This window comes from Lepidochelys kempii, chromosome 1 (assembly GCF_965140285.1).
Source record: "Lepidochelys kempii isolate rLepKem1 chromosome 1, rLepKem1.hap1, whole genome shotgun sequence".
NCBI lineage: Eukaryota > Metazoa > Chordata > Testudines > Cheloniidae > Lepidochelys > Lepidochelys kempii.
In genome coordinates, this window is record NC_136380.1 from 240,288,284 (window position 1) to 240,309,726 (window position 21,443).

General features: G+C 44.1%; 1 protein-coding gene across 5 annotated transcripts in view; it reads right to left on the reverse strand.

Moving 5' to 3' along the window:
* Positions 1-21,443, reverse strand: part of BPGM (bisphosphoglycerate mutase) — a 67,013-nt gene that overhangs the window by 44,920 nt on the left and 650 nt on the right. For 4 of the 5 annotated variants that reach the window (XM_073319502.2, XM_073319476.2, XM_073319520.2 and 1 more), the window contains exon 2: positions 14,303-14,954. In XM_073319502.2, the coding sequence (XP_073175603.1) occupies positions 14,303-14,903 (601 nt within the window). In that variant the 5' untranslated portion in view covers positions 14,904-14,954. Of the gene's footprint in view, positions 1-14,302; positions 14,955-17,583; positions 17,680-21,443 lie in introns of all 5 variants that reach the window. The other variant, XM_073319484.2, reaches the window with a different exon arrangement.

A 21,443-nucleotide genomic window follows, 5' to 3' on the forward strand; every position in this document is an offset into this window, starting at 1 on the left:
GACAATGCTGCAAATGTATCCAACATGAGAAGAAATTATTTAGGAGAGAGTGAAGAGTGTCCCAAGCTAACAACATACAGTTGCAGTGCTCATTTGATGCACCTCCTAGCCAAAGACTTCAGTGTTCCGGAAATAACGGCTAATGTTGTTGAAATTGCAAAATACTTCCCTAACACCCACTTTGCAGCAGCTGCTCTGAAGAAAGTGGGAGGAACCAAACTAACTCTCCCACAAGACGTGCAATGGAACTCAGTAGTGGACTGTTTTGAGCACTATATCAAGAACTGGCCTAATCTGACGACAGTTTGTGAACAAAATCATGAAAAAACAGATGGCACTGTCACAGCCAAAGTTCTCAACATTGGGCGTAAGAGAAATGTTGAACACATGCTGAGTACCCTGAAGCCTATTTCTGTAGCATTGAACAAAATGCAGGGAAACAGCTGTTTTATTGCTGACGCTGGTGAAATTTGGAAGGAACTGAGTGAGATCTTAAAAAGAGAAATCGGCAATGAGAGTTAAATTACAAGCATTAAAAAGATGAATGGGACAAGCACTATCTCCAGCTCATTTTCTTGAAAATATTCTCAATACTCGGTTCCAGGGTCAAACCTTAACTGCTGAAGAAGAGGAGCTGGCTAGGACATGGACATCCAGCAATCATCCCTCCATAATGCCAACTATAATAAACTTCAGAGCTAAGGGTGAACCATTCAAGAAACAGATGTTTGCTGATGTTTTAAAGAAAGTCACACCAGTGAACTGGTGGAAGTCACTTAAGCACTTGGATTCCGAGACTGTTGAAGTGATCATCTCACTTTTAAGAGCAGTAGCTTCTTTTGCCAGTGTAGAAAGAATATTTTCTGCCTTTGGACTAATTCATTCCAAACTGAGAAATCTTTTGGGACCTGAAAAAGCAGGAAAGCTTGTTTTTCTTTTCTAGATTATGAACAAACAGGAAAATGAAGATGAAGACAACGGAGTTAGCTGCAGAAGCCAATATTTTAAGTTTCTCATGTTGACTTGGCTGACATAGGCGATTTAATTTTTGTTTTTTTAAAAAAAAATTGATTTAACTATTTTAGTTAAAACAAACCTGATTTTAAAAAACTTGAATGTTTAATTTCAAAAATTCATATGCTTGTTTTGTTAAAATATTATGTTTGCTGTTGAATACATAATGTTGTTGTTTTAGTTAAACTAAAACAATTTAAATGTCTGTCTGGTGATGTTCTCCTCCTAATACAGCATGGCAAGAAAATCCTCCAAATATTAGGGATAGCTCAGTGGTTCGAGCATTGGCCTGCTAAACCCGGGGTTGTGAGTTCAAACCTTGAGGGGGCCATTTAGGGATCTGGGGCAAAAATTGGGGACTGGTCCTGCTTTGAGCAGGGATGTTGAACTAGATGACCTCCTGAGGTCCCTTTCAACCCCGATATTCTATGATTTGCCTGTTGAATTGGAGATATTTATGAAGTCACTGGGAGGTGAACGATTTGCTTCAATTACCATTGGTAAATGAAATAACCAAACAATCATTCCTTTTCTGATATAGCTGTAAAACTAATCTGAAAAGTTTTCAAAAATCCATTACTTTAAAAATGTATAGTGTGTACCTTCTAAAAATGAAACCTACATCCATCTGAGTTGTGAAGAATGTGTACAGTATTAAGGTTATAACAACCAACAAGAATGCACTTTTATGTAGAAATCCACGATTAAATAGAGTCCTCCTGAGTAGTGATTTAAATCATGATTTAAATCAAATCCACCCTGAAGCTGGGGTTCACTGATTGTTACCTGCAAGGCAAAGTTTGGACTGGCAGCGTCCTGAAGCTGACACACAACTTAGCAGCAGCAAAGTTCACTCAAACTTCGGCAGAGCAGTAACACAGTGGCTTGCAGTTTTGGCTGACCTGAACAGGATGTCAGCCCACAATGGGGGAATTCCCAGCAGAGGAAAGTAAATCAGTTCTCTCCCCCTTTGGGCCACTTAAGTGAGGCAGGGAAGAGAATCTGCCTGCAAAAAACACACATCTTTCTTAGAGGCGGCTCTTTGGAACAGGGACTTCCCCCTCCCCTGCTCCCCACGGCATGTCTGCACAGTGCACAGCAGGGCAGGGCGCTGATCCTTAATTGGTGCCCAAAGGCGCTACTACAGTATGAAACAAACAACCTCTACTACACAATCAACTTGTCAGTCCCTTTGAGGGGACTATTCAAGATTGCCCCCCTTGTTTTTCAAACCCTGCATTCTCCAGCTTCTCTCATAAACCTGGTCTACAAAGAAAGACTTCGTTCTCACGCTATTAGGGTGCGCCTACACCGGGAATTTACAGTGGCATAGACACATCTCCCATGGCTGTGAAAAATCCACGCCCCCGAGCGATGGAGTTAAACTGACCTAACCACACACCCCCCACTCTACCCTAGACAGCACTAGGCTGACAGAAGATTCTTCCAGCAACCTGGCTAGTGCCTCTCAGGGAAGCAGATTATCTACCCTGATGGGAGAACCCCTCCTGCCGGCACTGCGGGTATCCACAGTGACGTGTGATAGCGGCGCAGCTGTAGGCATACCCTTGGCCTAGTACCGACACAACTCCACCACAGCACTACCAGAACCAGGGCTTGTCTACACTTCAAACGCCACAGCAGCAGAGCTGCACCAGCGCCACTCCCGTGCTTCAGTGTAGACACTACCGACGCCGAGGGGAGGATTCTCCCATCAGCATAGGTAATCCACCTCCCTGAGAGGCAGTAGCTAGGTCTACGGAAGAATTCTTCTGTCCAGCTAGTGTTGTCTATACCAGGGGTTAGGTCAACTTAACTACATCCCTTGGGAGTGGAGATTTCACACCCTGAGCACCATAGCTGGGTCATCCTAACTTTAGTGTAGGCCAGGCGCAGATTTTTGTGCCAGACCTAGACAACATGGTAGTAAGAACACTTGTGCCCACCCTACATGACTGCTCCCACTGCTGCCAGATCAACAGCGAGAAAATTGCTAGAGTAAAGGGAGCCTTATTTCTGTCTCCATGTGTTTGTGCTAACCGCCACAGACAACTGGTGACGAGTCTTCTCTGCAGCTGCCGCCATCTGAAGCGGTTTTCCCACCTCTTTCCACCTTGTTGACTCTACAAAAGTGGTTATTTCTCTCCTACTTTTATTGAAGTCCACCTTTAATTCTAAAGCATTTTGGGGATAGAGATTCTATGAGACAGACTACACAATAAAGCTGTATTGGACTGGTCACAAAAATTACGAGAAAAAAACCCTCAATCAGTCCAACTTCCCACACACCGGCCTGCACACACCAGACAGACAGCTGAAAATCAGGATTTAAATGTAGCCAGAGAGTCACTGTGGGTTGTTTTTACATAATGGGTAAAATTTTCAAAAGCATCTGAGTGATTTTGGAGCCTAAGTCCCCTTGACTTTCAACGAGACTTAGGGTATGTCGACACTCTTGAGCTGGAAGGTGTAAATTCCAGCTCCAGGAGACACACCCACGCTAGCTTTGCTCAAGCTAGCGCATTAAAAACCAGCGTAGCCACAGTGGGGTGAGCAGTTGGAGGGACTAGTTGTTTTATGCTATTTTTAGAGCTGGAATTTGCACCTCCAACTTTAAGTGTAGACATGTCCTTTGGCTCCTATGTGACTATGTAATCATGAACATACTTGTGAAAATTTTGCCCCATGTCTGCACACACTCTCTTGCACAGATTTTTTGTGGGGAGGAAATGTAAGTGGTTGATAAGGTCTTGGATCCCCTTTAGGAAAGCAGATTGTAATTGGAAAGCTAGGTAGCCTGAAGCAATACAAGTTCAAAAAATAAACACAACGAACTTTCTAAACAGACTAACATGCCAAACAGACAAAGGGACAAGAGGCAAAGTACAGGTGAGCAGCTAAGAAAACAGAAAGCTCTCACAGAACCAAGGGGTATAAAATGATTCTCACATTAGGTGGAAGGAAATGACCAACATATAAAGAGTCAAGACATTCACAGCAGCACTGTTACCATGAGTGCAGGGAAAACACTGATCACAACTTGAACTATCAATTGCTTTAATAAAAAAGCGTTTACTTCATTTAGAGCTCTCCATTGTTTGAGAGACTTTCAGAGCAGTCACACAATAAAATCACTTTGCCCACGGGAACAGGATAGCAGATTAACCCTAACAGGATACGTATATAGCTCCATAACTGTATGCTCCTTTAATACAAAAAAAAAAAAAATAGCTAAAACAAAAAGTAAAGTTCACAGATCTCATGAGCAAATCTAATTTGTTTTTATAATGGTGCCCTGATATACTCTAAGTTTGTGATTTCAGTGTGAACTGAAGCAAGACTATTGTTGCAAATGACAGAGACCCAAAATTCAGGAGGATGTATGCAGCTGGAGAGATGTTCATATAAATCCTTGCAAAATGCAAGCACCGAGTTTCTCACAGCTTTACTTGCTACCCTATAACTGATCAAAGTCAGTGTGTAAGACAGTAGGACACTGGCTGAGAACAGACGAGTTCTAAGCAACAGCTCCAAGAACCTCAGAGAGACCATTCCATTCTGAGAGAATACTCTTACGTCAATAAACTTTTAGAACTCCCATGCAGAAACTCTGGGCTGCTATATTTTTCATTTAAATAAAGACTGTAGGACACGAGGTTTGTAGTCAAGGTTTTGCGTTTGTCATGCTAAGGATTTCAACAACAACAACAAAATCACTCATCCTAAAGCATCCTTAAGCACTGATCTATAAACCAAATTCACCCCGATGTAAACTGTGCAGATTAACTGACTTCCTTATATAAGGCCAAATTCTCCTTGTCTATAAGTGAGGAATTGCTGCGTGTCCCCCTCTAAAATTCAGCCATTATGAGGTGAAAAACACAGACTGCTGAGAATCACATAGCATAGCAAAGGGGAATTTAGATAGGCAGCATGTCTTTGCCTAAACCGGAATTTGGGCAGGACATTTGTTTTAAATACTCTTCAAAAGAATATGTGGGATCTTAAATGCCTATAAATGCTCAGAGAGACAAGGTGGGTTAGGTGAAAACCAACACCACTGCAAGTAAGTGCTCAGGACCCCTATTTTATACCTCTTACAAAAAACACAGTATCCTCTCTGCAACTAGAGTGTCCACCAGTACCATGCTGGAGCATTATGTACTGATCAAAAGGAAAAGTGCCACCACAGCACTTGCTGCAATGTCTGGGTTTGTTCCCTACAAATCTCCCACCTAAGACCATGTCTACAGGTACAGTCCTGCAGCAGTACGGATACAGCTGCAGTGCATCTGGTGAAGACACTCCATGCAGACAGGAGCTCTCGTTGACATAAAAAGCCCGCCTCCGGCGAGCAGCAGAAGCTGTCAACAGGAGCAGCTCTCCCTGTGCACACAAGCGCTTATGTCAGTGTCACTTGCAACATTCAGGCAGGTGGAATGTTCACACCCCTGAGCTACACAAGTTTTGCCAACATAAGCCATGTCTATTCCACAGCCTAAAAAATGCCCAGACTCTTTAGATCAGTGATTCTCAAACTGTGGTCCACGGACCTTTCCCTCTAATGTGCGCGCCTGGGTGGCCACACACGAGAGAATGAAGGGCCACCCACCTAATTAGTGGAGCCGCGCAGGCATGGCTCCATTAATTAGGTGCCTGGACCCTGGAGAAGACACACATGAAAGGTGAGGTGGTGGCCTTGGGGGAAATAAGGGGTTGGTGGGTGGAATTTGGGACATGCAGAGCTGCGGCGGCCAGAGAAAGAGAGAGTCAAACTTTCCCCAGCTCCAGGGCTGAGGCTGCCAGGGAGAGACCCCCTCCTTCCCAGCCCCAGCTCGGGGCCCGCTGCGGCAGGGAAGAGAGGGCACACCCATCACATTAGAAAGGTAAGACTATGGATATTAAAATATAAGTGGTGTGCTTTTAATTGTAGAACAAAAAAATATTAAGGGTTTTTTTTAATATAGTGCTTTTATCCAAAGTGCTTTACAATAATTAGCGAACAGTACAAACAACATTTGGAAAGATCATTAAGTGGTTCACAGAGACCCTCAGCAATTTTCAAGTGGGCCGGGAACATCAAAGTTTGAGAACCACTGGTTTAGATTCTGCTGCCACCTGACAAGATCACAGCTAAAGGTGAGAGGTGAAGGTTGAGGAGAGAAGAAGGGGAAGAAATCCAAGAGAGGTGCTTCACAGCTGCTGCCTTACTTATAGCACAATGAGAGTATTTGCACATGGGAACCCTTTACTCAGAAAGTAAGATATTTATTAAGCACATTGGGCACCCATTTCAGTTAAATGCTGAAAACTGCACAGTTAAAATCCAAGAGGCCTTCCAGCCAGCCAGGCTGATAAGACACTGAACAGAAATCAAGACACTGGAAACATGCCACTCTGACTAGCATAAGTGTCAGGGAAAGCTGCTATCCAGTTACTTCACACACAGTAACACAAGCCAAGTGACCTTTTACTGCACTTCTGCATCCATACCAGTCCATGTTGAGATCCCATCATCTCTCCCCATCTAAACAGGGTGAGATAAGGTCAGCAGTTGAACACCAGCCCTCCAAGAATACCTAGGTGCTGCAGGAAGTAATACTTAGGATTCAGTAGGTAGGACTCATTCCTCAGAGTTAATACCAAGCCAGTGTCCCAGCACAATGTTAGTGGGGGTGTGGTCTTTCAGGAGTCTTAAGAGTAAGATTTTGCCTACTCATGGTCACTTGCAAATTAGGGATGTAAAATGTTAACTGGTAAGCATTAGTCTTACCAGTTAACCCACCTTAACTGTTAACCCCCGCGCCAGCCAGTCCAAGCAGCGTCAGCCAGCCCTTTAATCAGTTAACCATTTTTTTTAAAATTTATCGCTTAAACGGTTAACTTTTTAAATGGTATTTACATCCCTACTTGTAATCCTACAGCACAGCACTTGTGTCTTGGGGAGAGTCCAACCTAGATAATTGCATTCTGCCTACCTAAAATTCCTCCTGAAATTTCAAGTGGGCATTCTATTCTCTAATTCCTGTCCCATAGTGTTGTGTGATGGTTTTGTATGCTATTAAACAGGCACCACCATCCACCTCAGTGATGGCAGCATTTCAGCACCCATTTCAGGAGCAGGTGAAGTAAGTGATCCCCACTTCATAAAGCACTTTGGAGCGAGAAGGTCTAAAGTTATTGCAATGTTGTATCAGAGCTAATTTCCAAGCACATTTATTTATGCTACCAAATTTATGCTACCTTTGTTTGAGGTTTATTCCTATAAGAGATTTACCCCCTTGCAGTACAAGTCACCCTGCAGGCTTAAGGACACACTTGGAGCCAGATTCCAGCCTCTGCTCCAGACCCTTTACAAAGTTTACATCACTGACAGCACAAGGTTGTCTAATTGGGGCATCTGAGGTTCACTCCGCAAGGGAACAAGGACACAGCACTTGCTGGATAAGCAGAAATCACTACTGGAATAAACTTTTGTTTAATGGGTAACTCATACAAATTACTGCTCTGAAACATTTCTGTTTAGGAAAATATTTTAGATGGGCATTGATTGCACGGGATTTCCAGCCATCCAAAAGTGACTCATTTTCAAGAGTCAGTCCAGCTTGTCTCACCTGCTTTTAATAAGCAACCTACGTATTTCAAAACCACTATGAGGTCATTGTCTTACTGTTCAATGGACTTTCCTTCCATCTCTATGGTCACAGCAAAGCAAAACATAACAAGCACACCAAATATCTGCCCCAATTAAGCAGTCCTTGCACCCAAACTGCATCTATGGGACATGATTCTTCAGAGAGAATGTATGGTATTTTGCACAGTACTAACCCAATTCCCTGACAGCTTCACACAGTTGCAACCCCATTAATGGCTAGTGCAGAATTTGACCAAGGATGTTTAGATTATTAAATGAGGCTTCAATGTATTATTCCTGTTGGCAGTATGTAGGGGGCCAGACCTGGATCTCATTACACAGAGAACTCCATTAAAAAGTCTAGATTTAAATAGTTATAACAGCAGAGTCTGGCCACTAATCTTTATGGTATGCAAATTGCTTTAGTGAAATTGAGGAGGCAAAATGAAGGACATATTTATATTAATGTAGCAAGTTATAGAACACTCCTGAGGGCATTCTGTTCCAAAAAATTAAAAATGCTGCACATGAGATTTTAAAATTCTGCAAATTTTGTCAAATAAACATGGAGGCTCCAGCATGGCATTGGGGAGCATAGGCCACTGGCTGCACAGAGGTGGGAGATCACTGTGCAGCTTTGCCCCCACTCCCAGGGCACAGACTCAGCAGTGAGGCTGCACCCAAACCCAACCCAGCACAAGGACCGGGCCTGCCCCAGAAACACCCCAGGGCCCTGCCCCTCTGTGCCAGGTGCACCAGGTGTGAGCAGGCAGGCTCAGCAAGGCAGGAAACAAGTTTGGAGGGGTTTAGTGTGGAAGGATCCAGTTGTGGGCTGAAAGGGTTCTGTGTGGGGCAATCTAGGTGCAGGTGGCTCTGGGTGTGGAGGGGATCTGGGTGCAACTGTAATGGGACTTTGAAGGGTGGTCCAGCTGAAGGAGGTTGGGGTTCAGTGGGAGGGGTTGGGTTGATAGAACTCATCAGGGGGGGTCTGGATGGGAGGGGAGGGTCCAGATGCTGGGGAAGTGGGGCTTGTCAGGGGGGAGTAAGGCTTGTCAGGATGGCCTGGGTACAAGGGTCTGGAGGATTGGGGAGCAGCTCCCTGTACAGGGATCCCTCCCACTGCAGCTGAGGAGTGATGGGTGTAGGAACTTTGGGGGGTGGGGTGGAGGAAGAGAGTTTGCAGAGCTTCCTAGAGCCAGAGGAGAAATCTGGCATTGGTCTGACACAGCCCTGCATGCCATTCAGGGGAAGAAGAAGTTCCACCCTTCCCAGCCCAGCCGGGACTAGCAGCTGAGCCCAGCGCAGCGTAGGAGCCAACAGCCAGGTCTTCCCCAATCCTGCCCAACAGTGATTTACTTCTCTGCCAGTTTCCCTGGGCACCCGAAACATACTGCTGGGAAGGGTCACATGACCACTCTTGTGGCTTCTCTGTCAGAAAGTCATTTTTCTTCAGGGAAGCAAAGAAATCTGAAGAGGACATAAATTCTGTGCATGTGCAGTGGTGCAGAATTCCCCCAGAAGTAACAGAAATAGGTCTCACTCCCCTCACCCAGAAGATTTGTTTTTGTATAGGCTTGGAGGGAAGACATGTCCCGTCATTGTGCTGGGATGGCAGTGCTATCTTTCAGATGGACTGGGACATTGATACCTTGACCACGTGTGATGGTCAAAGAACCCATCATAGTACTAGAACATGGTGGGGCGTTAAGCCAATGTCCTGGAAAAATCCTGTTTAAGAGAACTACATTCTGCCTCCATAAAATTTTCCTCCTGCAGGCCAAACTTTAAGCAGTCTGAAATCTGCCATTGACTAACAACAACATTAATTACAAGCTAGCCACGGAGGGACCCAGAGCATTGACACAGCACAGCCCAACATAGCAATCCACAGCTAGCATCTGGCAATATTGCCAAGCCTGAGAGTTCCAGTACAGAAAAGAAGACACCCCAGCCAAATAAGTCCATGAGACTTATTGCCAACACAAGTGTAAGAAGGCATGCTCTGTCCTCACCCTCTGCTGCCCAGAAACCACTCAGACTCTCCAGTGCATAGCACCTCCACATTATTTTCTCACCACCAACCTGAATACAATCTTGTGCAGGAAAGTTTTTACAGTGGTTTCTCACCCTTTCCCATAGAGCTAGAGAAACAGATCTCTTCCCTTGGAATCTCAGAGCGACTGGGTTAGGAGAACTCCGTATATCTCCCTCCACCTCCCACTCAGCTGATGGTTAATTGGTTCATCAGTCCCCAGACTGATCAGCTAATTAATCACATTCCCCAATCAGCCTTCTCCAGAGGAACTTATTGGTGCCTAGGGGTACAGCTACACAGCAAAGAAAAATCCACCACTAGCCCATGCCAGCAAATGCAGGCTCATGGCGCTCAAGCTGCGAGGCTATTCCGTTGCTGTGTAGACTTCTGGGTTTAGGCTGAAGCCCAAGCTCTGAGACCCTCCCACCCTGACAAGTCCTAGAGCCCAGGCTCCAGCCTGAGCCCAGAAGTCTACACAGCAATGGAACCGTCCCCAAGTCCAGTAAGCCTGAGTTGGCTGGCATGGGCCAGCCCTGGGTTTTTCTTTGCTGTGTAGACATACCCCAAGTGATCAGAGGGCTGGCTCACTTGTTAGCCTCCAGCACTCGGTCACACCAGGGTTCACACACAGATCATTCCCTGCACATGTGCCATTCCTGTATGTACATTTCAGCTCCATTAGCATAATGTCCTGAGCACAGAAGAAAACAAAAGAAGGTGCTACACTCCCTGCCTGCCAATTGAGAAGCACTGCTTCAGACTCTGGTAAGTTGCTGTCCTCTGCTGCTGACAGCCCATCCCAAGAGCTTGAGTTTCCTGGCCCAGTCTGATGGTGAGCAACCCAGCCTGCTTTGTGCCATGCCTGCAGTTTCAACAGGATACAGTATTTTTTTCTTCATTGCCTGTCCTGACGACTGCACAGCACTGTTAAACAGCAACTGGGTTTTACCCCAGAGGAGGCTGCATTTCAGTGGGGAGCCAAGCAGAGAACAGTGCCTCCCAGAAGCGTATGTGGCTGTCCCCTCTCATCCACATGGAAGGGAAACTCAGCTACTCCTGCAGTACCTGTATCCAGAAGGAGCACTCTCTGGGCCCACAGGGAGGAAAGAGTGTTGGCTGGGAAGGGATGTAGAAGGTTCCTTATGTAAGGCTTGCACAGCAAAGCTAACAGCTGGGTCTCTTTTCCAGAAGCCCCTCTGCAAGTTGTCCCCTTGAAAATATACTTTAGGACTACTCACAGTAAGCACTTCACCTGGGAGCGTTTCCATGGTGGGGCTCTCATAGAAAGTCCTCAAAGTCTGAAGCCCCAGTTATCAGGAAAAATGCAACAGATTCCTCTTAAATACTTCCACAAAGGATCTCCTGTGTGCACCCCACCTTCACACTTAAGCAGTGAAGGAAATCCAGCCTTTGAAGTCAGATTGCTGTAGTGCTACTAAATCTTAGCCTCACCGCCTCTGGCCTTTAACTAAACACATGTTATCTGGTCATGTTGTATGTCCTTTTCATTAATTTCTATTTTTATTTCCTCCTCCTCCTCCTCTCAAAAACACAATGTAGATATACAGAGTCACAGGCAGCCAGGGTGCTGCAAGAGGCTTCAACCAGCAAGCACAAAACAGAGAGGGAAAAAGAAACTTAAGGGAATTTTCAAAGACATAAATAGAAGTTGGACACCCAAGACTTATTGACATTCAATAGGAGCCAGACACCTCGCTGCACTTTGAGCATCGGGAAATCTCCCTTAAGTAGTTCTAAAGACATCTACCACCATCACAGATCATCTGAACAGGGCACAAACAGCACGTGCTCCTAAAGAGGACAATTTTATATCCCACTTTGCATTAATGGACAGGATCACACAAACCACAGAGCCATATTTACCCTTCACTGACTTCAGGAGAATTGCACTGAGGATGAAACTGTGTCTGAAGTAGTTATTGAAGAATTGATTCTGTAGAAATGAGAGCTTTTAAACAGTGTAACTAGGGTGAAATTCGCTCCTGTGCCAAGGAACTATGTACCACTTAAACACTAATAATCTCTCTTTGCAGGGGTTCATTTCACCTCCAAATGCACGCAGAGTGTGTGTATCCCAATCTGTGTTAAATATTGTTTTCAGCAGAATTGCTTGGCTGTTTTTGTTTTTTAAAAACCAATCTTCCATGGAAATCATAACAGATCTTTCATGCATTTCAACACATCCTGCTTAAATCCATTCCTAGCACAGAACACACAATCAAAGCCTTGTTAACCAGGAAAGTCTGTTGCTCCAAAGCTTTTTTTTTTTTTTTGGGGTAATGTGGTTAGCAAGCCTAAGCCTTTCAAGCTTTGTTTTAATTAACCATAATGAGGGCAATGTTCATGTCCAAGGAACTACTTGGCCTGGATTTAGAAGCAGCTGTGTTTCAAAGATGTTTTTGAAAGGAGTCAGTGAAACCTCTTAGTAAAATCTTTTGCTGAAAGTTTCTCTGAAATGATTAACCATGTGTTATTTTACCTGTCTTAACCTAAGAAAGGAAAATCTGTTAGTACTTACTTCCGTTCAAAGCCTCTTGGCTTAAATCAAGGTATGTTCAGCTGTAGTCTCAAAAGATAAAGTAGTCAATATAACCAAAACATTCAGAAGTGGCCACAGATTTTTAATACCCAGGTTCAGACATCGTGAGCCTGATTCTCAGACAAGCCACGAACCCACAACTCCAGCTGAGTTAATGGGAACTGCAGGTGTCTGGAACCTCTGAAAAGAGTCAGGTACAAGATATCCCAAGTGGGTCACCCAAAAAGTCAGTGGCCACTCAAAAGTGTTGGGCCACACAAATTCATCTGCAACTTAAGAGACAGCAGAATCAGGATCTACTCAGGCAGGACTCCAGCCAGTGGGAACAAGGGGCTCAACACCTTCCAGGAAAGGGTCAGCACCTCAGAGGGTAAGGCCTCCTCCATGGCCATGTTTAACTTCAATGGGAGTTTTGCTCAAGTATAGAGTATTCAATCTGAAAAGAAAGGGTGTGGTCAGAGGGATGCAACTCTGCTCGGCTGTGTTATTTCTCTGCTGTATTACATACGGTTCCTTAGGGACCATACACAGCTGATTTATGCTTAGATCAGTCGATAGGCTACTCTAACTTATGCTGAGAATTGGACAGCTGCAGCTTCAGAATCAGGGAGCTGTAACCAGCTATAACTCTCCTTCCACACCTACATCAAGCAGATCTCGGTGCAGGAGAGACTCTGGTTACAAACTCATTATATAGTCTGTAGGGCTAGTCTGACATAGCTGGCTCTGAACATGGTTTGTATCTACACACAATATGGTTAAAAGTTATGCAGGAGCTGTGCTCAGCAAGCCATGTTTCGCCCTTGCCAGTAGGCTTGGCTGGCACATGGCTGTTTTCCTGTAACTGATTCAGTGCACTTTTTTTGTAGGCCCAAGGCAAACATACCATGCGAGTATAACTGGTTTAGCAATCTTCTTCCCAGCCCTGGGAAGTAGGCCATTCCAGAACACACTGCCTGCTCTCTGGATACCACTCTAGGTGTATGTTCTCTGCAAACTTTGGTGAGACAATACTTGCCCAGACTGTCCCAGAAAGAAAATGATGTGGGCAGTGCAGTAGGTGCAGATGCACAAACATGGGTTTGATGATACAAGCCAGTGTTACACAGCACTTCTATCTACTTGCAACCAGCAGAGGGGACTGTACCTCTAGCAGATTACAAAATCATGGTTAAAAAAGCCATACTGTGACCAGGACCTACATTCATAACTGAACAACTGGAAGGTGGATTGTGCTAATTTATGGAGGACCTAACTTGGACTCATGTCTGTATAAAAAGGCCTATCCCAAAATTGGCCCTGGTCTATCTCAACTCACACCCCCTCAGCCCCTAAAGGAATCAGCAAACCTTTGCAAGGTCCAGGAATATAAGTTTAGCTGTTCACTGGGAAAGTATAATATATGTATAGATGAATGTTTTAACAAGCATCTTCCTGACACAGTATGTCAATGCAACACTGACTTATCAGTAATGTATTCACGAGCACTTACTCTTAAAAGAAGATATACATCACAGTAACCGGTAAGTATTCCCCTCACACTTCTAGCCAGGCACTTTAATGATATGGTGAGTAGAAAAACAGAATATAAAATCTGTTTGTGTCAATTATCACAGTAAAATAGGGAACAGAGGGGAAAAACAAAAACAGGGCCAGATTCTGATCTTGGTCACACTGGTGTCTATTAACTCCACTGAAGCTGGATTGGTTACTCTCATCTTTTTTACACTGGTTAAATCTAATCTTTTAAAAGATGAAGAAGTAAAGCAGACTAATTGTGTGGCACCGCCTTCCTCCCATCTGATTTTTGTTCGAGAGTCCAACCTATTATTTTGTCCTTCGACACCACAGCTGTTAAAGCTCTTACATTACGTTAGGGAACCATCATTGGGATCAAATGCTGCTTGCCATTAAGGTCCGTGTACCGTTGCAGGTGTGGCAAAACTGGCTCTATGTAGTTAATGCAAGAAAGGGTTGGATCAGCATATAAGATAATTTTTTGAACAAACAGAAGTCTGGGTACTGTTACCACTAAAGTAGAAAGTGTGAAGATCTTTACCTTCCAGATGCTTGAGCAGTGCCCTCGTGCTGTTTCCATGAGCAGATATAAGGATCACTTTGCCGCTTTTCAGTTCTGGTGCTATCTTTTCATTCCAATAAGGAAGGAGTCTCTCCAGAACTTCTTTTAAGCTTTCAGCCATTGGGAGTTTGTCCTGCGACACATCACAGCATTTATATCTGCGATCATCATAGATCTCTTTGTAGTAGGGATGAGATTCAGTTATGGGAGGTGGAGTAACATCATAGCTTCTTCTCCATATTTTCACTTGCTCTTCACCATGGTTCAGAGCCATTTCTGCTCTGTTGAGACCTATCAGTGCACCGTAGTGGCGTTCATTCAGACGCCATGAACTTTGGGTGGGAACCCATTCTTGCCCCATCTCTTCTAACACCAGCCAAGCAGTCTGAATAGAACGGCTTAGGATGGATGTAAACACCTGGTCAAACTGAAAACCTAGCGCTTTGAGGTGTTTCCCACAGTTCCGAGCTTCCTTTATCCCATTGCTGCTCAGCTTCTGATCCACCCAGCTGCAAAAGCGGTTCTCTTTGTTCCAGGCTCCTTCTCCGTGTCTTAACAGAACAAGTTTGTACTTAGTCATTTTGATTCTGGCTTCACTCAGCTTATAGTCTAGTATTTAATGATGATCCATCTAGACAAGAGACATAAAATGAGTAGGTCACTAGAGAGTAAAGTAAAATTAAGTTGTATGTACTTTAAGCGTTGTGTCCACTGAAGGAAGTTCTTTTGTGTCCTCTGTGCTGATCACTAGCCTTTGTATTCCTTTCCTCCCCACTACATAACAAGTGACCACCACCTATCCTTAGAGGTCACTTCTTCCACCCAACCTGTAATTTTTAGCCCACTTAGGTCACGCTGTTACACTAATGAAAGCAGCAGAGATATAATCAGATCAGACATGCTGACTTCCCTCAAGTCCTTAGATATATAGGCCCAAGGTTGCACTATCTGATCATTTTTCATCACACTTCCCCAGACAACCTTCATTCTGACCATTATGCTTGTCTATGTTCACTCTCCTCCCATTCCTGTAACTTTATCCACAACTCCCCTTACACATGAAACACCCTCCCCATCCCACTCATCCAGGCACATTCTCAGCAGTTGAGCTCCTCAGTAAGGCAATTCTAGGACACACATAATTAGTGAGCCTATATATATTTTTTATTATTATTAAAAAAAATAAATAAAAAGCCCACAGAAGACACTCTGGTAATTCCTTCCTCTTGATTTTCAAGTAAATCTCATTTACTTTGTGTCCATGGATTAGACTGCAAGATGTTCATGCAGGGTCCATAGCCTTTTCATTTCTTGTACAGAACCGGGCAAATTTGGGATTATTGATTTTTAACATCCAGAGGAAAGCTATCAAAGCACGGCACATTTTCTTTTTTTTAATCTGTTGCCTCATCAACAGGAATCTATCCTCTGCAGTGAGAGATGGATTGTGCTGTCAGGCTAACATTTTCCAGAGTGGCCACAGATTTTTGGGTGCCCAGCTTGAGATACCTGGGACCTGATTTTCAGAGGTGCTGAACATCTGCAACTCCCATGAACACCGATTGGAATTTTGGGTGCTCAGCCCCTAAGGCTCTCAAGCTGAGAACCCCAAAAGTCTCCAGCCATTTTTGATCTTACATTATGAATGGTGTGGGCCAGGGACCATGCATTCCACTGCATTCTGAACAGCACAAAATACAATGTCAGCTTTGCAGAATAGGTCTTCATCAGCTATTCAGAGGAGCTAAATTATTGAGCGGAATCAGTGTTTTGATGCTGCTGACTGCAACAGTGTGATCCCACCGAACAGTGTGCTAGAATTCTCAACCATCATCATGGAACAAAGCATACAGACATAACACAATGATACCATGAAGCACTTCTTCCAGCTACACAGTTCATTTTGGTTACTATTCATATTGCTATAGCACCTACAAGCCTCAGTCATGGACCATGACCTCGCTGCGCTAGATGCGGTAGAAACAGAACAAAAAAATAAATACATAAACCAGCCCCTGTCCTAAAGATCTTACAATTTTACCTTATTTACAAAGCATCTGCGATGGGGTCTATCGGGCTCTCTGCACCCGGCTGAAGACATCAGCATCCAGACACCCCTCAGCTCAAGGAAAACCCACACAGGCATGGCTACCAACAAAACTAGTTGCTGTGAGGGCCTAGAGGAGCCAGGAGGAGATACTGACCAATTGGTAGCCAGCAAGCCAGTGAAGGCAGCTTGCCTGCTCCCTCTCAGGGAGAGGGCTGGGTGAGGTTTTCCCAAGAGAGGTGCTCCTCAGTAGTAACCCACAATCTGATACTAAGCTCATCAGATTTTACAGGAAACCTACAGGCGTCTTCAACAAAGAATGGAAGCCAGATGGACACGTGGCAAACATAAAAGAAGTGGGAGGGGAAAACAAAGATGAAGGTCACAGAGTAAAACAGCTGCTCTTACAGAAAGGGCTACAGATCTTTAGTCTCCATGCAGAATCAGGAGATTCAGAAAAAAGTTCTCATCTGAACATGTCCTACTCCACACACCCCCTAAATTCATAGAAATCAGGTGTGTACTGTAGAAAGTTTTAGTCAACCCTGATGGGATTCAAGCTTGTGACTCCATAAATTGCAAGCAAGATGCTTACAGTATTAAGCCATCTCTTTGAGAGCGCAGTGTTCTAAGAAAAAAATGCCACAAAGTATTTCACCCTCTGGAGGAAAAAAAAAAAAAAAAAAAAAAGGCAAAAAGCACTTTCCTTTCAGTGGTCTCCTCCCACAGAGACTTAAAAATATGCGGCCCACAGCAAAACACCATGCAAGTTCCTATAGCACTATAACCTCATAAAGAGCCCACAGTTTATATAGAAGGTTCATTGTCTAAATACTGAACATTTATTGTCGAGATCAAAAAAGATTGTATCATCCACAGGAACTGATCAACTGATTTACAAGTCCAAATTCAGACCTGATGTGACCAGAAAGGCAAGAAAGTTGCACCCCCTTACATCAGTTCTGAATTGGGCACCACGGGAGCCCAACAAAAGTCACCAAGAGCTGGTGGGGGGGAAAATGACAGACCCACCCAGAGGTAAATTTGTCTTGGGCATAACTATGGACTTCAGTGCAATAATCTATAAGATTTGGACCACTATTCTTGTAATTATATTTAGAGGAGAAGGGCGGAAATATGTTTCCTTAAATATCAGCACAATACTGAATTAGCTAAAAAACCTAGAGTGACATATGGAAGTAACTGTCCTCACCTGAACTATTGCAAATGTATTCCACTTACACAAACCCCCAGGCACAGAGATTGGAGCTGCCGTCAGAAGAACATTATGACCTCAATATGAAGCTATCTGCAGGAAAAAAAAAAGGCAGTGAGAGTCTTGGCACAGGAAGGAACCACACCAAAGGATAGTTATGCCAACGCTGTCACCAACTTTGCCTCTTTGGGTAGGTCTACATGGCAGCTGGGCATGTGCCTCCCAGGCCAGGCAGACAGAATCACACTAGCTCCGCTTGAGACAGTGCGCAAAGAATAGCATTGTGGCTGTTACAGCTCAGGCTAGCTACCCAAGTTCAGACCCACGCAATGTCCTGGATCTGAGCTTTGGTAATTAGCCCAAGCCTTCACCAGTGCCGCAACATCCACACTCCTATTTTAGCATGCTTGCACTGAGCTACTGTGAATCTATCAGCCTGGGCTGGAATTACCTCTCAGCTGTGTGTGATACAGATTGGGCACTTCAGAAAAAGAGAAATCTGCTTGCCTCCCAGATATTCCAAGAAGCCACTAACCCCACCTCTTCAGAGACTTGTTTAGGCAGCACAGTCACTCTCTTGAAGAGCTTACAGACGAATATGATACAGGTAGGAAACAAGAACAATAAAGGGGATATTGCCAATGTAGAAAGACTTCATTGAAGAAGTGGGTTGAACACACGTGGAGCCTGTCCCAAGTGAAGAGGGCAGCATGGTAGAAGACACAAAGCCCAGCGTGAGGAGTTTAAGCAGCAACTGGGGTCAGGAAGAGAATTATATTAGGGTGTAGATGTAAGGATGGAGCGGTATCTTACAGATGAGGGGTTTGTTGTTCCACTCTGCTACACAGTGAAGCCAATGAAGTTACACTGGACTAAACCAGTGTGACAAGAGTGGGGAATCAGATCTGAGAAGCTTGAACTTAGTGCTGAAGGATAGAAGCTAGTAATGGATCTGAGAAGAGAAGTGATGTGGCTGGAGCAGTGAAAGTGAATATGATCTTGGGAGTCATGTAGCTGTAGTGGGATGAGGGAAAGAGGTGGATTGCAAAGCAGGAGGTTACAGTACTAGAGATCCGAAGCGAACATGGAATGAAGCAAAGTTATAGCAGCAGGACTAGAAAGGGATAGAATGTAGAGACAATATAACAGAGGAACAATCAACAATTCATAATTCTAAGAAACCCCTATATGGGAAGTGAAGGAGAAAGAAGAACCAAAAACCAAGCCGCTGAACCCCACCTCCTGGGGCTGAGTAAGAAATTGATGACTCTAGCTTTCTAGAGCAAGATCCTGGACATCCTTACATGTGGGTTCAGAGAGACGGAAGCTACTGATTGTCTCCCAGAGAAGAAGCCACTTATCCTGTCTCCCTGGGTGAAGTAGGCAATGTTACCTGTAGGGAAGGAGACTGGGGAAATGACAGAAAGTGGAGAAAAGATCCACTTAACAAAAGCTCCCTCTGTGCCCAGCTACATGCTGTTCATTTAGAAACCACTCACACACAAAACATCCCAGATGCCATAAAGAGACTAAAAGTCAATGGTTTGTGCATTGCAGAGTGCATACTCATCAGTGGTGCAGACAAAACTCTGCTCTGGTTAGAGAAAGTCAGGTAATTGTGCTTGCTCAGGAAGTATTCTGCACCTGCAATTATCTGGATTACATGAACAAATGCAGAATTTTGCCCAGGTAACTGGCAAACATGCCTTTTGCACAGTTCTCCCACTCCAGAGATTTGAACACATTTGGGTCAAATGGGCTCATCACTGTTGCCATTCTGATTTGGTAGCATTTTAGACACACTTAACAAAAGGTGCAGAACAAAGGAGAATCAGGCCCTCTATCTGAAACAGAAATAAAATTAAACTGCATTTGTAAGCTCTCCAAAACTGTGTTCTCTCCTTATTCCCTTCGGTTAAAATGCCACTGCATTACTTCCTATGAAGAGATACCAACACAAAATAAGCCACAGTGGACTTCTCCAATATTTTCAGATCAGTTCTGTAAGCACATAGGTATATTTAGTATCTAAATACACAACACTACCATTTGTCACAAGTGAAGTTATGCACTTTTCAGATTCAGTTAAAGTGGATGATCTTTTATCAGAATTAAATTTTTTTTTAAAAGTAGCTGAATTTGAAAGCATTAGGATTGACAGTCATAAAAGTCAGAGACGGGGAGGACGCGGGAAACCTTGGAAAACGTTACCTTGGATGATTTAACAAACTTACCTAAGCGACAAATAAGCCTAAATCCTATTTTCAAAAGCTATTTAGGCAGTTAGGCACCTTGTAAATCCCAGTCAAAGGAGTTAGGTGGATTTGGACATATAAGTCACTCATGCACCTTTGAAAATTTCAGCCTAAGTGAGTTAGGTGCCCAAACCTACCTAACCTCTTAGACTGAGATTTACAAGGTGCCTAAGTCACTTTTGAGACTAGGATTTAGACACTTTTGAAAATTTTATCCTTTGCCTATCCACAGGGCCAGTGCTTTGTTCAGTTAAGTTTTAAGTGACTCAAGCCAGGGCTTCCACCACTTTCCCTGGGAGAATATTCCCCAGTATAACTGATCTCAGTCTGATAAAATTGTTCCTGACGTCTACTCAAAATTCCCCCTTCATAATGCCCTGCTATTGATACCCTACAGTGCCACACCGAATAGATTCTTTCCTCTTTGGATATTGCACCTTTCAAGTATTCATAGATGGTTTCACATCCCACTCCACCTTTTCAGCCTATTTTCAACATCATATCGCTTTGATTAGTTAAGAAAGTTGCCACTGCAAAATGCTCAGGTTTCATTCTCAGATAGCCTTTACATGTATTCCCCCTAATATTTTTTACTGATAACTTTTGTTTATTCCCCAGACTGCACCCACCGGACCCCAGTCCTGCAGACCTGATGCGCACACCAGTCCCACTGAAGTCAAAGAGACCTTAGCCTTCAGAAGGACAGCAGGATCAGGCCTACAGCAGAACAGTATACTCGGCTGTGCCTCACAATGAAGCGAAAGGTAACTATTGTACATGGATGGCAACTTCTTAGACTGGCACAGCCTTGAACACAATGCTGTCTTGAGGCAGGATTGTCAGAGGTGCTGAGCACCTGCAGCTCCCACTCTGACCAGATGGAATTATGGCTCTGAGCACCTCTGAAAAATCAAGTTCTGAAAGGCATTCAGTAGATTTCTTCTGAAAACACTCCCCCATTCACAAAGGTGTTACTGAACAGCACCTTTGAGATTGCTCATTTAGCAAAGTCACTTTTTTAAAATGCTATTTGCCAAGCACCAACCTGCTGCCCCATCCTTTACACGGCACAGCTCACATCTCTCATTTGTGAACACAAACAAACAAGTTTCAGAGTAACAGCCGTGTTAGTCTGTATTCGCAAAAAGAACAGGAGGACTTGTGGCACCTTAGAGACTAACCAATTTATTTGAGCATGAGCTTTCGTGAGCTACAGGCATCTGATGAAGTGAGCTGCAGCTCATGAAAGCTTATGCTCAAATAAATTGGTTAGTCTCTAAGGTGCCACAAGTACTCCTTTCCTTTTTACAAACAAACAACAGGGCAGTAACAGCCCTGGAGGAAATTAAGTTGTCCCAAGTGGCTAGAGAGAGAGAGAGAGAGAGATCGATCAGCAGCGCTGAGAATTACAACTTCTGATCGCAAAAAGAACAGGAGGACTTGTGGCACCGTAGAGACTAACCAATTTATTAGAGCATGAGCTTTCCTGAGCTACAGCTCACTTCCTCAGATCGGTTTCAGAGTAGCAGCCGTGTTAGTCTGTATTCGCAAAAAGAAAAGGAGGACTTGTGGCACCTTAGGGACTAACCAATTTATTTGAGC